At 37.8% G+C, this 18,381-nt stretch overlaps 1 protein-coding gene across 10 annotated transcripts in view; it reads right to left on the bottom strand.

Moving 5' to 3' along the window:
• LOC135223610 (dynamin-like) overlaps positions 1-18,381 on the bottom strand; it is a 348,582-nt gene that overhangs the window by 231,478 nt on the left and 98,723 nt on the right. For all 10 annotated transcript variants that reach the window (XM_064262207.1, XM_064262202.1, XM_064262204.1 and 7 more), the window contains exons 4-6: positions 4,537-4,740; positions 2,421-2,551; positions 1,964-2,235 (exon numbers count right to left, since the gene is read on the bottom strand). In XM_064262207.1, coding sequence (XP_064118277.1) covers positions 1,964-2,235; positions 2,421-2,551; positions 4,537-4,740 — 607 coding nt within the window. The remainder of the gene's footprint in view (positions 1-1,963; positions 2,236-2,420; positions 2,552-4,536; positions 4,741-18,381) is intronic.

Below are 18,381 nucleotides of genomic sequence, written 5' to 3'. Positions count from 1 at the left end.
TGGAGCGGCAACGAAATCAGGAACAGGAGGCGGGGCAGGAACCGGCAACATCCTCTGCACAGGAGGTAGGTCTAGCGGAGAGCTCTTGGGACACCAGAAGTCCGGGGCTGCGGCAGGAGCGGGAAAACTAGGAGGCGGCGTAGCAACGGGCAAGGAAACCTCCGGCAGCGGAGCCTGCACAGCGGCTGTCGGGGTCACCGTGGCCACATGCTGCGTATTGCGTAACTGGCGTGGCCCCTCTCGCCAGACGACTAAGCAGCCCCTGGACCGTCGGTGTCCCTTGCAGCCCCAGCGAGTACCAGGCCCTACCAAGATCGTCGCCCGTGGTCAGCAAGTCTGAGGGAGGAAAAGTCAGGTAGATTAGTAGGGGGGTCACCCCTTGCCTGGGACGGGGGGGAGCACAGTTCCCAAACCCGAGCAAATGGAGGACCCCAAGTACAACTGGTTGTCGGGGTATCTCGCCCCCTCCTCTATGCTCGACTGATCGAGGGAGGAGAGGGTCCTCCCCCGAAGGGGAAGGAGCCATACGAGGGAGCTGAGCTGGAGGGAGAAAGGAGGAAGACATATCGGTAACCAAGGGCGTAGCCGGGGAGTCCTCCGACAACTCCTTAGCCGGCTTCCACGGCTTCTTCCTCCCCTCCGTAGCGCTCCCACTGCGCCTCCGACCAAAAAATGTGTGTCAAGTCTCAGTGCGAGAGCATTCACCTCTACACCGAGCACAAAAATCATGAGGATCAACCTCCACAGAAGAGCGGAAAGCCCCACACTTACGGCCCCCATTACCCGGGCATAGTCTACAGTTGATGGGGGGGGCGAGGGGGATTCTCCGGCTCTTGTTGCATAATTTCCATAATAAATGTAAACAAAAACAGACATGCACTTACTTTTATACTTGCAAATACACACAAGTAAAAGAAAAAGCGAAAAAGTCTTCACGCAGTGAAGCAAACCAAGCATATGACAGAAGTGGGCAGAGAGACGAAGAGCAGCATGTCCATCCACTAGCGCGACCGAAAGCAAAGTGACTCCTCGCCTCGCAGTCAAGCGTACCGCTAACTGCTGGACAAGTAGTTAACTACCGAACCCCTTGTTCGACAGCTTACGACCGGTTCAGCTGCCGCTAAGTACCTTCCTATTGTAAAGGACCGAAGGTTTGTATTCCGTATCGGAACAAACAGTAAATCTACAAACCAAGTTGTAAACAGAAAACAGAGCCCAGATAATCTGACAGTTTTCTACTGAAACCTGCAACAGAAGTAGACTGACTGGGTACAAGTGTCTGTGCCTATCATTTCCTTGTGGGGGGTGAGGGAAGTAGCTAGATAGAAACAGATATCCATAGAAAGTGTACTCATTTTTTATTTCAATGTCTAACTACAACTGGTGCGGACTGCTGGTGTGAAGTAAAAGCTATATAATGGAGAGCTAAGGTTCATTTCAAAAATAAAAACTTTATTCCCTCTATCCTACAAAAGCATTCATATGAACTCTTCATATACAAAGTACAAAAGCATGTTAGCAAATATTCATCATTAGTCACTATTATTCACTTGATTGCTTGAAATGTCCCTAACGTCTTTTGATCACAGCTGCAGTACATATTTAAACCAATCATTGCATACAAAGACTTATAATTTGAGAAACTTTATGATTGGGCTCTACTTTTACAATAATAGTATCAGTAGTACAATGTAATAAAATTAATTCCCATGTCACATTTGTTAATCCTTTAATACGAAAGAGAAAGAGCAGCATTAACTGGCCATGTGGTGAAATGATCCTGCACCTATCACGCATTATCAGTGATACTAGCTTCAATAAATTTTCATGAATTTAATTAAGCAGCAATCCCAGTGTAAGACTGACTTTGCTTACACAACTAGTATACTCTATATGTAAAACGATTTACATTGCATGTCAATCTAAAATCATTAACCCTTTCAAATACCTCCTCTATACTTACTGTAACATAGCCTTTGTTTTGATCGAAGGATCATCAGGGCGAAAGTGTTTGTACTGTTCTACCTCCTTCTCCATCGCAAGAAGCTGTTTTTGGAGTTTGTCTCTAAGGCTTGGAAGTGTTTCCCTGATATGATTTGTTAACTGTTGGTTGAGAACTCGTTGCAAATAGGGAGTACCCATACGATCTGCAACATGTCTGTAAGCCGGGTGAGCGAGGAAAAATTTGCGTTCTGCAGCCATTGCAGCTTTGATATCTTTTTTCCCGTCAATATCCTAAGAATGAAGAGAAACATCTTAATCAGTCTCTAGTAATATAAGCCATCAAGTGGAGTATTTGAAATACAACCAAAACTTTTCTCAGTAAAAAGGAGTTATCTTTCTAATTAATAGAGGAAGCCTCTTGTTCTTTCTATTACATTTATTGCCATTACCATAAACAAAACTTTTAAATGTCATACCTTCTGTGATCGATTTACGACACCCACATAACCTCTTCGCAATGGCAGCAATTTATTTTCTAAAACATCTCTGGCATCTGTACCTTCATCCATAAGATCAAGTTTTGTGATGACACCTATTGTTCTCAATCCTGTAAAGTGTACCAGTTTTAGCATTATCATAAAATTTAATACGGATGGATCTTACTAAAATCATGTATCTGTAAAACCAAATGTGTGCCTGGGGATAAGAAAATTTCCCTTCTGAGTAGGTATAAGGTTCTAGTTATTACAGTAGGATAAAGGTTTAACAAGCGCACAGAGTTTACATTCTTAACTCTCACTTGGAAGGTATGTAAATTAGATCTTGTCTAACAGATGACAACTTTGCAAACTTGAAAACTGTATAAGCAAAAAGTGGAAAATTCTACCAAAATGTCTTATTTCTGGGTGTTATTTTGAATCTGCATAATTACAGTTAATCTAATTGTCAGTTTCCCTCAGAGTGGGGCCTAAAGTAGGAAACTGACAAACTTTCTTGATTTCTTGGCATAGCTACCTGCCTTGTTCTGAAAGTGTACAATCAACCTACACAGCATCAAGACTAATCACAAATACAATGTATACTCATTCATGTTCAGGGATGTAATATTATCCCAACTAAGTAGTACAGCACATATTTACATACAGAATAACCCTACAACCATAACTTCCATTCAATACACATACCCCACACACAAACCTTCCAGTCTTAGAAAAATAATTTTGTTCCTGATGAATTTCAGATATAAAACCCAACAGCTCTACAAAAGTAACTAAATATAGTAATGTATTATGTAATGTCTTGCGCATGACATGCCATATTTTGCTTATGCTTATATATTTAATACAGTAGAGAAAAATAAAACAAGTAATCAAAGATCTGAAAAAATTGAGAAATATATTTAAACAAAAAATCCATATCTAAAAAAAATCCTCCCAACCTTTGAAAATATATACTATATTGATCCCCAAAAAATAAAATACACCCAAAACATTTAACATTCATGAAAAGAATAAAATACCAAAACTAGTACAAAACTTTAATCCCAATAAAAACAACACCATCAAAAAATTTAAAAAAATAAGCAAAGCTTCAAACTGGATGTAAATGCTTACCATTCTTTGACAATACACTGAGTACTGGAATAATTTTCATAAAGAATTGTGACAAAGTCTATTCATTGGATTAAAACAAGTTTCTCCACAATTCACTTAAACTCAAGAACAAAATCCTAAGTGCACTGCACATGTCAATGATACACAGTACTGGTGTATGTGGTAAAATAGAAAATATTTTAAAGATTCCAGTGTATAAAATACACTGACGTGCATACAAGATAAAAAGCAAAATGCCATACTTTATCTTACACAGAACATCTGATAAGCAAACAGTAAATGAATTAGGTAGTATTTACATTCCTAGAAAAATAAAATTCATAAAAACTTGCAATTCAAAATTTCAACAATCCATTTATACTTACATTATGCTTTTTATATCTCCTATTCCTTAATAGGCTGTATATGAATATCCAGTACTCTGAAGTACTATGTACTGCTGAACAGAGACCTATTATCTGAAATTATCCCTATCACTGCATTCTATTGTAAACAAAAGATGATTTGAAAACATCCCTATCCTGCTGCACACAAAAAATTTATAGAAATTTAACCTAAAACTGCTCAACAAAACTCCTATGAACTAAGTTTTTAACTACTATATACTGTACAGATTTTCTCATAATTTACCTTCAATGGAGTAACAGAGTAACATGAAATATGAAACACCAATATGTAGTACTAAAATACGGCTTTATATACAACCCCCTTACATAAAATGTGCTTATACAGTAATACTATTTAAAAGATTTCTTGAGTTAAAAATTATTTTTGCATAAAACTTTACATACAGTACTGTACCACTGAAATTTAAGTACAGTGAAATACAGAGAAAAAATTTGGCATTAAACATTTAACATATCCTAAAAAAATTGCAGTTAGAAGAACATTCATGTACTGAAAAGCAGTGTTACAAAGCAGTTCTACAATATAATAGTTACACCTCTACAGTACTACGTACGCCTCTATCTATCCTTACCGTCTGGATCTGCATCTTTAGACAATTTTAAGGCATCACTGTTGGCTAAGTCAGAATTAGCAGGCGACACAGCCAAGATAAGACAACTATCCTTGGAGATATAGGTCATTATCATATTGCGAATTTGCTGCTCTATATCTTGAGGTTGGTCACCAACAGGCACTTTGGTCAAGCCCGGCAAGTCGATAAGCGTTAAGTTCAACACTGCAAAGAGAAAACCACATGCATGTGTGTAAGAAGTGGGTGTCATTTAAACACACTCAAAACTGGAATTCATGTTACCTGTAGACCATCAGTGCCTGACTGCATGATTCTCTGCCCATAAAGAAGTTAAGATGCTATAAGAAAATGAGAAAAAATAAGAAAAAAGTGGAAACAAGATCACTCAAACTTTCCATTGCAATGAAAATTCCATCTTACCATTAGGATCAACACTTAAGCAGAGCTTAAGAGCATCAGAAGTTGCCATGTCAGTGTTAGCTGGAGTAACAGCCAACAAAAGGCACGAATCACGATTGATGTAAGTGAGGATCATTTCCCGTATCTGATGTTCTATATCAGGAGGCTGATCCCCAACTGGAACCTTGGTGAGGCCAGGCAGGTCTATGAGGGTCAGGTTCAGCACTGCAAGTTACATGTGTAATTCCCACAAAATATTCAACCTCAATGCTCCAAAGGGGTACAAATAGAATTTCATCAAAATAAAACCCATTACTACTACATACAATATTTATATATTCTTCCCGCAATGCATAAGACAAATCAGACTAAAATCCTTCCAAATTTATCAAAAATAGTTTCCTTGAATGTCAATAATAATGACAGAAAGAAATAAAAATTACCATACACAAAAACCACACCAAAAAACTCAAATACCAAAAGTTCATTGTTTCTTTGTCACAGTTATCTATTATCCATTAAAATTATATCATTCTGGCATTTTAAATGGACAAAAATTTATTTTTTTAACTGTACTGTATTCCCAAGTCATGAAAGAAAGTTATTCTGTTTCTTTTCATAATCGTACGCCACAGAATACACTAATACGACAATTTCAAAATGTACTTAAGCTTGAGAGCAACATATTTTCTGAAACAAAGTGAAAATTCTAAGTTCATGACATCCTAACTTTGAAAACACTCTCAAAAATGCTAAGAAATACCTTAAAGGTATTCCTAAAAAAAATTTCAACAAAAACTGTTGTCAATAACAATCTAAGGTCAGTACGACAGGTAATTTTGCATAATACACGCTAAGTATAGGTACCTTAACAGTATAAAACTGCAGTACCTTTATAAAATATAGCTGCATGACTGCTTATGTATGACTTGAATAATTACTATACTGTAAAAACATTGTAAAGGCCATGCAACTTTAGTATAAACCTATATATGAGCATTTTCAAACTAGTTAATAACTTTATAGAAGTTTTCAAAATTAAAATTATTACAAAGGCGTAATTATTGCAAATTTCTGCATGAATATGTTTACATAAATTTCAGATGGGAAAAAGTTAATATGGCACTTATAACTTCACTGATATTAGGAATGACCTTTACAGTTGGCCATAACACCTTATCTAATTCATGGAAAATGTCTGAAGTTAATCCAACAATAGCCTCACTCAGATGGCACAATAGTCTTGGTGTACAATTACATTTGTTTACTGTATAAAGGACCCAAATTTTGGTGTGCAGAGTGGTATCTGGTAACAACTAATATCTATATAGTAAAATAATAATGCCAATAAGCAAAATAGTCATTTTAAATGCAGTGAGTTTGTTTTTTGTTTGCCTTCAAGAAGAATGGATACTCTACGATGTGAGCTCTCTCATGCTTCTGAACATGGAAAAAAACACTAGAGCAACACACATTCCTGTCAACAACAATTCTTCAACAGAAAAATACAAAGACAAACCAAATCGACTCTGAACATGTTGTATCAAGAACCAAAAACTACAAGAAATAATGGCAACAACTTAGATTTAGAATGCTGTTCTCTAATGGCTACGTGCATCAACATTACCATCAGTATGAAGCTGACTTTATACAAATAATTAGAAAAACAACCTATACATTCGATGATATCAAGATCAATCTCAACATCTACATTATAATACCCATCAGTTAGCTGATCAAATTATGAATAACCAAGGTCCTTACTTCTGTAGAGTCATTTTAAAATCTATTTTCTTTCCTCAAACATTGGTAGGATTAACCACCAACCAACCATCTCTCAAAATTCATTCTTGCCATTTACAGGAGAAAACAGTACACAGTTTAGGGAACAACATCAAATCATCCTGGACAGCCTCAAACAATTAAGATCAGTAAAGTCGTGGATGCTATACTCATTCCAGCTCTGAAAGGTCCTGTATAGTATACAGAAATTACAACTGACAATGAACACTTAAAATCTTTTCTCCATGGCCTTATCACCTAAAAAAAGTTGCCTACGCCCCAGTGTAATACCAGAGAGTATGAATCTTAACCGTTTCTCCAAACCATGCTGGTGAACAAAGATGATTACTCCTTCCAATCAAGCAAAACCAACACCAATACCACCTCAGGAGTTGCCTGCAGCAAAGAAACAGTTTACTGGGCCAACCATAAATACTCATACTCTACAATCCCATCAGCATCTTGTACTAAAAGCAATGTAGCCTCTCTTTGATAATTATTCTAAGCTGAGGATAGATTGCAATATAATCTATTAAAAACATTATTTAAAAACATATGAGCTTTTACACATTTTATATTTGCTTCAACATGAAAAGAAAATCATAAGGAAAACCTCAGTTTAGTTACATGTATGATTGTAAAATATTCCACAATACACCAGTGGTGTCAATTTTTAAAATGAGGATTTTCATATAAATATTTTTGGAATTTATGACCTTCAAAATGGCAACAAGATATTTTAAAGAAAGTTGTACTATTGTCTTCATTGACAGTAGCAGCAGCATCAATAATCTATATATATATGCAATCTTACATGGAGGTCATTGTAAGATGGTCTTTTCTCCTTTCCTCCAATTCCATGCTTGAAGACTTGCACATTTTACTTGAGCAGTGTATATGTTAGTGAATACATTCCCAACCCTTAGTGTCTAGCTCTTAGCCTAGTGAAAAAAAATGATAGAATAATCAATGTTTAAAAGCAAATCAGTGCGATGATGTAAGAAGACAAAATTCGGTGGTAGAATTAAGTAAACTGCCCATTAATTAGTGAAGCAAATCAAAGTTGCAGAAAATGGCAAAATATTTTGATTTCAGGAGGGAAAAGTAAGGGAGTGCTGATATCAGTAAGGACTAAGACATGTACCAGATCCAAATAATGGTTCCTCAAGTGTTTCAAAATCTCCTGACGACAGAATAAGGGAATATATAAACCAGAGTAGGTTAAAAATACAAGTCTGTGGGACTGTACAAGTTGTGGGGTATAAATGTCTGGAGGCACTTTTGCACTTTTTCAAAATTCAAGAGTTTATATGCAGTATGCTGACCTGAGGTGGAAAAAAAAAAACTACACAGCATCATATTACAAAATATGGTTAGAATGTATAAAAATATGTTCAAGAAATGCTGTTTAATCTGAGAAAATTATAGTACACAGACTTGTAAAAAAAATAATATAAATATCTTAAGAGGGAAAGTGAGGCAGTTTGGCATTACTGCTTCAGAAAAAATGACAATATTAGTATATGCAGCACTGTAGAGGGAATGTTAATGAAACATGAGGTCTTGCTCACTGATGATGCTGAGCTTCATCAGTTTTTCACATAAGAACTTGACATTCAATTCACCAATTGAAAGACCAAAAATGGTACTGTCTACTTGGAAGGAAATGAAGAGAGAATTTGCAAGGAAAAACATAGCAAAACAAAGATATAAACTCAGGCTGATTAGGATAAAAGTATGTAATCAACAACAATATAGCAACCATAAGCCTACTTCATTACAGATAAAGGTAGTACCTCACGGTCAAGCTACCAATAACCCTCATTTTTTACCGATAAATCACACAAACTTCCCGACTCAATTCTAATTATAATAAAACTGGTCTTGTTATAATACAACCAATACAATTATCAACAGTTTTCACATACCGTATTGTCTTGAAAGTGATTCATCAACAATCTACAATCTAACTCAGTAGTACTATGACTTTTGCCCAAACCAGAAAGTTAAAACCACCATCGTAACAAAAATACAACTGATGCTTTATGTTGTAGGACATTTGAACAATTCAACCAGTCACAACCGAAAAATACAGCAATGAACCACACTAGTTTTCTTGTTTCTGTTTCTTCCTTCTTTCCTGTCACACAAATTTTGTGCATGACGTTTGTGATAACCCTATTTCAATATCTGTTCAAACTATGAATATTTGGAAACAAGTTTTATTATTTATTTATTCATTTTTTTGGCGAGATCAAACAACATCAGCAACCGGTAGACTATAACCATAGGCATCTGAGGACTGCGAATGAGAGGATAAGAAAAGCGGTACCTACATCATCAACCTTCTTGAAACTAGGATACCGGGAAGACTCGGAAACACTATTGATCTCTACAAAGGCGTAAAGGTCACAACAGCTTTGACCACCACCTCCACAAGGGTGCGGTGTAGGAGTATACAGTGAATCACTCTCTCTCTCTCTCTCTCTCGGACGTTCGTTCTCCTTTTAAGACTCCGAAACATATGAGAGAGAGAGAGGAGGAGAGAGAGAGAGAGAGAGAGAGAGAGAGAGAGAGAGAGAGAGAGGGGGGGGGGGGGGGCGGTTAGTTTAGAAATATGGTTATTCCTTAACCATGCTCTGATAAAAGATAAACAAATTAGACTAAACCGTGGCCAACTTACGAGAATAAAGGCTCAACTAGTTTGGCAATGTCACTACTTGTCCCAACAGCTTTTCGTCCAAACTCTCCTTTTCTCCATCCCTTGAGGTTCTATTACGCTTCATACAGAATTGTCCACAATAAAATGCTACTGGCCAGCCAAGGCCAGAGACGCCCCGCGCAAAGCCACTTGTGAATGAACACGGAGAGAGAACAACCCATTAGTGAAAACACACACACACACACACGCACATGGTCAGATGCACACACACACACACACACATTGCGCCTAGTGGCAGTCTAAACCTTCCTTTCCATATCAGAAATAACCAGGTAGCCATCAAACACAGGTCCGGAAGCGCCCCCCCCCCCACCTCTAAAGCGTTATCACTACAACAAATGCCCATAGAACCACCCGATAGCGTAACACGTAAATTATTCTAAAGTGCAAAAACCTAATTCTACACAAATCGGCAAAAAATGGAACAATTCATTCCAGAATTCAAGCTTGACAAAATCGCAGTACAAAATAAAGGAGTATGAACAAATACTTCTGATAAATAAAGGAGTTAAGGTGTGTGTGTGTGTGTGTGTGTGTAGCGCCTTGGTTTAAGCGTCGTTACCGGGAGAGGTCAGCCTAATGTTACGGGCCATTTTAGAAGGTACGTATGGGTAACTGGTCGTATAAAATTAATGTCTATCCCATGTTTACCCGTTTTCCGTGTAACACCTACATTCAGCGGTAATGAATTCCCCGTTTACATACGATATAAAAAGGAAAACCGAAATGCTGACGACAATAATCTAAGAGATCCAGAATATATCAATATCTTTAGGCCGATCAACCCGAAAGAAAAGCATTTTCTCAAAAGCTCATCAAAAGATTCCAAGAATCCCTAAACAACTTCATAGTCAGCATCTGAAAGTTTAATCTGATTGTTTGCATCTGATAAATGCTTAAGAGAAGAAGACGCTAGTATACGAAAAGGGGTGAAAATCGCGTTGGATGGAGAAAGGAATAATGATGATTCATCTTTTAACTGTTTATTAGTGCAAGTTCGGTTGAGTTGGAATTTCGCGAATTTAAATAAACGCGAATCAAACAGAGCGTGGAACAGGATTCTGAACTCGAGCGGAGACACGTTACATACGAACGTACAATGATACTTTTTAGTACGATATATATAACAATGATAGAGAGAATACTGTAAGGGAAATTAGGCTGTGCAAGTTTCATGTAGGGACGACATAATGAGGAGTTGGGAAAGGCTTGACAAGTCCTTCACACAACCCCACAACCCCACGTGCTGGGGTCAGCTGTGTCCCTGTGGGCATCAGAGGGAGTGGGGATGACACAGGCCTACTAGGATCAGAATTATGAAGTGGAAAGGGGGGAGGGGGGGGGGCGCTGAGGTAGAGATTTGCTGAAGATCAAGCGCAGGAAAGACATGAGTGATGGAGTTGCATATAGGCCCTTTGTACCACCGGCGTTAGAGGTAATGCTGATGCAAATCCAAGTTCTCAAATGTAAAAAATAGTGGAATTCTAATATACAACTATCCGTACGCGAAGTCTCGAGTTAAAAGCAGATCAGGGCATACAAATGAATAAGACATCTGTTACGACACCACGAAAGACTTTTCGTTGGTATAAAATCAAGACTTGTAGAGTTGCACACTTCACTGAGCACATACCCTAATAATGCAGCTACACAAGAAAATTTGATGATATTTACTTAAATAACAAAACTAACGATACTTCTTATCCGTCTCAGACGCTGCCACAAATTTCTCCCACATCAAAACGATAAGCATGTACGTATCTGTAATTACGGTTTCCGGATTGAGTAACGGATACTTACTTAACTTCTTGACAAAAGACCCGACGAACGCGCACCAAAACACCACTAACTTTGGAGCAAACCACCAAATGGATAGTCACTCAAATTCCCACCTTATCATTCCCACATATTCCGCAAGACCCACTCAATGTGAAGACATGAACGTTCTGCCGTTTAGTGATTCAATGGAATAAAATGCAACGTCACTACACTATGAGTAGTAAGTCAGCAATGTGTCCAGCAAATACACAAGTAACCCTTTCACACACAGATCCGCATTAATTTACTGCAATACTCATCAGAACCTTCTCCCCACACTATACACCTGTTAGGCATCAACTATATATCACGAATATGGATAAAATAAAAGGTGAAAACTCGACGATTTTCAAGTACCAAAGATGATTTATTCAAAACTAAACGGCAAACCTTCAAGTATGCGTGCGCATTCCCGTATGTGGGTTTGACAATTCAATCCCTCTCTATTAAAGCAAATAGCTTAGCTCCTCTTTCACACCTATGGTATCAGGGTACAATACCAGGAAGTATCGGTGACACCTATAGCGGATCTGTTACTTGAAACGACCAAACAGGACAGGCGAGGAATGTGTCTGTCTCTCCCCCTAAACTAGAAGGACAAGGCCTCTGAAACGCATCTTTATGCAATTCGTAATACATTAAGGGCCAGCCAAGAAGAACCTGTATAAAGGATACAAACCTATTAATGTACCTATGACTTCTTGATGAGAAAAGGCCGCATGGATACTGATTTTATCATGTCATGTCTGTCATATCGCTTTCAATAATTAACAGTAGCTGTAACGAGCGTTGGCGAAACGCACGATATAAAATGAACCAGAAACAAAAGGCTGTAGGTTGGCTGGCTAGCTCGTTCAGTCCCTCAGACTATCACCCGAAATGAGCCTCTTGTCTTTTCACCTGGATTACATCATCATACGTAATTATAAGTCTTCTCTCTTATTGACTCTTCACCACTTACAGAGGTATCACCGCTTACTTTAACTTAGATGCTTCTCTCAATGAACTGCATTTCACGACATCTCAATTTAACATTCAGTTTAAAATACAAAATTACATCATCTCACTAAGATTAGGAATATTCTTACTTCTACGAGTACAATCAAAACATACTAGAACCGTTTATCAAATAAGTTTATATAATATATATATATAATATATATATATATATATATATATATATTATATAGATATATATATATATATATATATATATATATATATATATATATATAGGATACGAGAGAGAGAGAGAGAGAGAGAGAGAGAGAGAGAGAGAGAGAGAGAGAGAGAGAGAGAGAGAGAGAGATTAAAACGAAAAGGCATATACATACATGCATTATATATATATATTATATATATATATATATATATATATATATATTCATATATATTATATATATATAGACTAGGTCACGGACAATGATGGCAGTCAGTATGCAATTGTCTCACGTGGCTCACTGGGATTAAATTGGTGGGCCATTACCACCCTCAACTGCTTCACTGCTGTTACCTCTTGACGCGGTTACAGAAGCTACATAGTTTACCCCATCTATCCACACAAATTCATCATACCCATAACCTTCCTCTCTCTCTCTCTCTCTCTCTCTCTCTCTCTCTCTCTCTCTCTCTCTCTCTCTCTTACTGTACGATGGGCGTTTCCTTTCTACGATAAGCACGTGTTTACTACGGAAAAGGCTTCTCTGTAAACATCCTGACAATTTATGCCGATTACATATTTACATTAAATAAAGAACTACTTAATAAAAGTAGACTACATAACCGCTACTGCAATAGGTAAGGACACCTTTTGAAATTTTTCTGAATCATCAATTCTCAACGGGTGTTTTCTTTTTGTTTGTTTGTTTTGTTTGTATGGTGCTTTTACGTTGCATGGAACCAGTGGTTATTCAGCAACGGGACCAACGGCTTTACGCGACTTCCGAATGTTTTCTTCAACGAGATCATTTTTTCATGCATAATCTGAGAGACAAGAATGATTAAATACCATTCTTTCTGGCGAGCAACATGGAAAATCATTTTCAAAATGTGTAATTAGTCGTAATTGTACCTCAACCCTGTTTCTCCTTTACAAATACAGCAAAATTCATAAATCCCCACTTCCCAATATCGACTCCCTTAACATCCTATGCAATACAAATAAGGCTGCTTTTCCCTCAGCTATGAGAACTTCCTTACAGTTCGATCTTCTCGAATCCGCTTCTGCTGTTTATTTGCCCATCGCCTTACTAGAACACCTGGAGAACAAGAACTTGAAATATAATCTTCATAACAAAGTACCCTATTCATAAACCATCTGAGATTTAGTGCGGGATGACACACTGGAACCAGATAACCCGGAGAGGGTCTTGGTGTACAAGAGGTGGAGAGAGTTATCAGAAAAAGTCAAATTTGATTATCGCTTAGTTCAATTTTCTAAATTTAAAGTAATGAACCTGTTTATAATGATTTCCACACTAAACCTTGATAAGTTTCGTCCCTCTCGACGAAATAAAACAAAAAATGTTAGTCGTCACCGGAGACACACCTCCTCCTTATCTTAACATTTTAGCTTTACCGGAGAACCCGAGTCTCCTATTTTGGCAAGTTTCCCAATTCCCATCCGAGAGAGAGAGAGAGAGAGAGAGAGAGAGAGAGAGAGAGAGAGAGAGAGAGAGAGTCTTCTAGCCATCATTTGCGTGTCACATTTCTTGACTGGCCCAGGAATTTGCGTTGCCAAAGCAGTGATGCCTTCATATACCTATTTTTGTCCTCCGTGATAGGTTAGTCAATATTCATCGTCGACACACAAGACCACGGCTTTATATAGCATCGGAGAAATGAGATGAGATGACGAACACACACACACACACAGGAATAAATTCTTTTAAACTAACATCAGCATGAGATGCATATAGAGGTTTTGCAGCCAGTTTATAATGACCTAAATATTTATACGGTACAACGAGAGAGAGAGAGAGAGAGAGAGAGAGAGAGAGAGAGAGAGAGAGAGAGAGAGAGAGAGAGAGAGAGAGTTCAGTCAGTGTTTTTTTTTTACACAGACAGCCTCTAGGACAACTGCCTCCATATTCCAGCAAAGCTCTGGTATTGACTTAAAAAACAAGCGACTTTTGGTGCTGTGAGTTCGCTAAACACTGACCACGGAACAATCGAACTAAAAAAAAACTTTAAACTGTGCAAAGACCAAATTATATTGAGGTTAACCAATCAAAAACTGCTATCATCATTATTTATATAGGAACATTAGATGTCAAAAACTACTATCATCATTATTTATATGGGAACATTAGATGCATATCTCGTTTACGGTTGTCCGGCACGAGCAGTAATGCTACACCACCGGCGATTGCACTTTTTTTGTTCAGGCTGTAGTAGTAACAGCAACAGCAGCACCCACTCATCCACTCTACCAACGTTCACGCTTCAAAAGGGTTAGTCAGAGACGAACAAAAAGCAAAGTTCATGTGCGGGGCAGAAGATCCCTTTCGCCAGAACTGTCACATCCGAAAGGACAAACGGAACCGGAGGGAAGGAGGGAGGGAGGGAGGAGGGAAGTAAGTCGGCGAACAGACGGAAAGGGGAAGAAAGGGAAATTTCGGGGTGGGGTGTGATGACAGCATTCCGGGTGGACGGGCGAGAGAAAGAGAGCAGGGAATGTGGTCTTCCAGCAGGCAACGCGTCCGCCAAGAATTAAAGCAGCGTTGCTTAGAGATTCGCGCTCTCCCCTGACCATACTTCTTCCTTTTCTTCTTTACAAATCCCTCTACGTCAATAATCTTCTGGTTAGTATCTCTATCGTTATTATGGGAAAAGTCAATTCAGCCGTGAAAGTGCAAAAATATAATAACTATAAAGGTTCTACGGTAAATTACAATTTTTCTTCAAACGTAGGTGATTTGGGAAACGTGCACCAAACAGTACAAGACAAACCGGAAAACCTTACTCATGCAACCGGCTGTTATCGAAAATCAATAAAAAAAAGGTAACTCTAAACTTGGCGAGCTCAGCGTAGCGCCATCTTAAAATCTGGCATTGATTTCGGCCCAGCACGAAAAGCTTCCTACAGTATTTTTAATTTCTTTTCGTGTGCAAAATAATATGATGACTTTAGCTACTATCATTTTACTTCTGTTAAATAAAGTGAGACGATAACCGAAAGCAAAAAGCGAGTCGAAAACTACAGCACAAAACCATAAAATGTAAAAAAGAAAACTCCTGAAAAAAATTTTCCCATCAAATCTAGGTCTGTAACCACCCGCTTAGCTTTACAATTGCTATAACCGAAAATGTTTCCATATCAGAAAACATAGAACGCATAAGACTTTCACACGACTTCATTCACTTTCGATTACATGCTATGGGGTTCACCACGTGGTCACCTCAACCAGCAAACTTCGCCGTGCCATGGCAGTTCTCTTGACATTTTCAAGTTATGGAGAAATTCATTTTTTTTTAAACAAATATTAAATGCCCGGAAAACAAAGGAGCAATACGAGGGAGCTCAATCACTACTTAATTTATAGTTCCTTTTGATTTGAACACATTATGAATTGAAGAACAACCAGAAAGGTCATGCATCTCTCTCTCTCTCTCTCTCTCTCTCACACGTCGTATGAAACCTAAGGAACCCTTCCTTCCTGGTTACACCAAAAGAGTTACATTTGCAGTTTCACCGAGTTTTATTTACCATTCGCGCCTTTAGCCACATAATTTCAGTTTCAAATACACATTTATCCTGTTTGGTATTATAATTCAAGAGTTTATACTTAGCATGTTTAACCGTTCAAGTTTTGAACTTGCTACTCACATGGATTATAGACAACCTCTGCAGCAGCTGATCCCATCATGACTATTTCGGGGTTGGAACAATTCAGGTCGTGATGAAAACCTTATGCACAATACTTACTTCTTGAATAAACATCACTATTACTCATAAAAAAGCCACACCACAATCTAAGCAGTTGTTAACAGAATAAAATATGTTCTGGACTATACTACTTTTTAATCTTTAAAAACGGTTAGCTATTCCAGAAAAATTATCTAGATACTTTAGAATCCATTTGTGAACTTTATATATGCAAGGTTACTCACTTAATAATATACAGACAAATGCTAATGGTTCAAAAGGTTAACCATTCTGAAATTAAAGTCGTTATGTATTTTAGTTTTTAAAATTAAAATTGTAATTCTGTAATTCACACGGGAAACTATACAGTCCAAGGACCACTTCAACCTCAAGTCAATGTAAATGCGTTATTAAAATAAGATTAACTTTGGAATATATTACATTTCTTAAAATAAATATTTTAGAATACATTACATTTCTCAAAAAAAAAAAAAAAAAAAAAAAAAAAACGTTTTATATTCGAAATTACTATACAGTAAGACGACTCGAGCTGACTAAGTGGAATTTCTTAAAGGAAGAGAAACATTTTATATTAGAGAATGATATACAGTATGACGAGTTTTTTTTATTATAACGCACCAACAAGGGGTAACAAATCCTAACTGCTCTCCGACTGTCATGTGCCACCCTCCAACTATTCGTTCTCATTTACAGTACGGAAATTCTCTACCCCACTTAAAGAGTTATTTCCTCTCAATCATTGAAATTACGGGGTTTTTTTCTCTCTCTCTCTATGAAGTAGGGTTTTTAAGGTACCAAATCTTTGTGGTTTTATAAAAAGCTTCAAGCTTTCCACCTAATTACAATAGTAACCCAAAACAAACATACTTAACCCGTAGGTAAAAAAAAAGTCTTCTCATATAATTAACGCCACAGACTGGCTCAAAACTGGCCCATTAGTATTCAATGATCTCCTTATACCACGACAAACGAGATATCTGATCGGGTCAATAACTTTCTAAAACACAACCAGTAGTATGGACAACCATTCATTGAACGCCAGGCGTCAACAACGAACGCACTAACACCCAGAGTGGTGTAAGAACTGTAGGGAAAGGGAAGACAACCGCTTCCACTATTCCCTTGACTCTCAAGACTTGCGTCTTTCAACTGCCATCGTCAAAACGCCACTATACAACATATAAACCTGACCTCAGCACTCGTGTTCTTCGCAATTAGCATACCCTAGCAGTCATTTCACTTTCATACAAACTAGTACAGGGAGGTCCAACAACGACGTATGGATCAATCATCCGTGTAAAACCTCTTTATTGTCAAATGATGCTGTTCCCGCTGCATTGGACAGAGGATGTCGATCCTGTTGTTTCCATTGTACCATCAACTGCTCGTGCTTAAGCAGCTGTTTCTCCTCCTCCTCCAGTGTCGACTGGTCCGCCTCTTTCATTGGTCACTACAGTGAATTTTGAAACTCCGGCAATTTCTGCTGCGCGGGTTGGACCGAAGGCCTTCATGTCCTTGCAACTTCTCTCCCGCTTCATCGTTCCCTCATCCTAATAAGGAACTCTTGGTTTAACCATTGCTTATCGTCTCCTCATTACTTGTTACCTTCGATGAGCCATATGAAGTTCATGCAACGCAAAATGTCCAATGAAGTTCATAAAAAAAATACTAACTGTCCCATCTGCACAACTTTTAATGACTTTTATCGAACCAGGAGAAGAGCAAGACCATTTCCCCTTACAATGAAAGTGATATAAGAAAGTTTACTCAACAGAGAACCATGAAAATGAAATCTGAGAATACTCAAACTCAAAACCTAAGAATACTCAAACTCAAAACCTGAGAATACTCAAACTCAAAATTCATTAACCGGAACCTGTATGGATGAGATGTGAATGAATGCAATAAAATGGGTTTTAATTAATTTTAAAAAGCATCATCTTATGTTACCAATATATGACTATATAAACAAATAACTAATTAGTTCTTGAACGCAATGTGCTTTGGCTTGCCCATAAAATCGTTCTCATCTATCCGCATACCAGAGAAAATACAGCCCAAGAACATCACACGACATCGCTTGGCAAAAATAGTTATACATACACGAAAACGTATACAACAGATAAATGTGCGTGAGTGTTATTTCACCAATCCGCCTCTTACACTTGCAAGGGAAGGACGGCTGGCAACCCTGGTTATTTCTGTCGTATAACAGTGCATATAGCACGCCAAGTAA

Source organism: Macrobrachium nipponense, chromosome 10 (assembly GCF_015104395.2).
Source record: "Macrobrachium nipponense isolate FS-2020 chromosome 10, ASM1510439v2, whole genome shotgun sequence".
NCBI lineage: Eukaryota > Metazoa > Arthropoda > Malacostraca > Decapoda > Palaemonidae > Macrobrachium > Macrobrachium nipponense.
The sequence above is the reverse complement of the archived record's forward strand: the minus strand, read 5'-3'. Positions and strand labels throughout refer to the sequence as shown.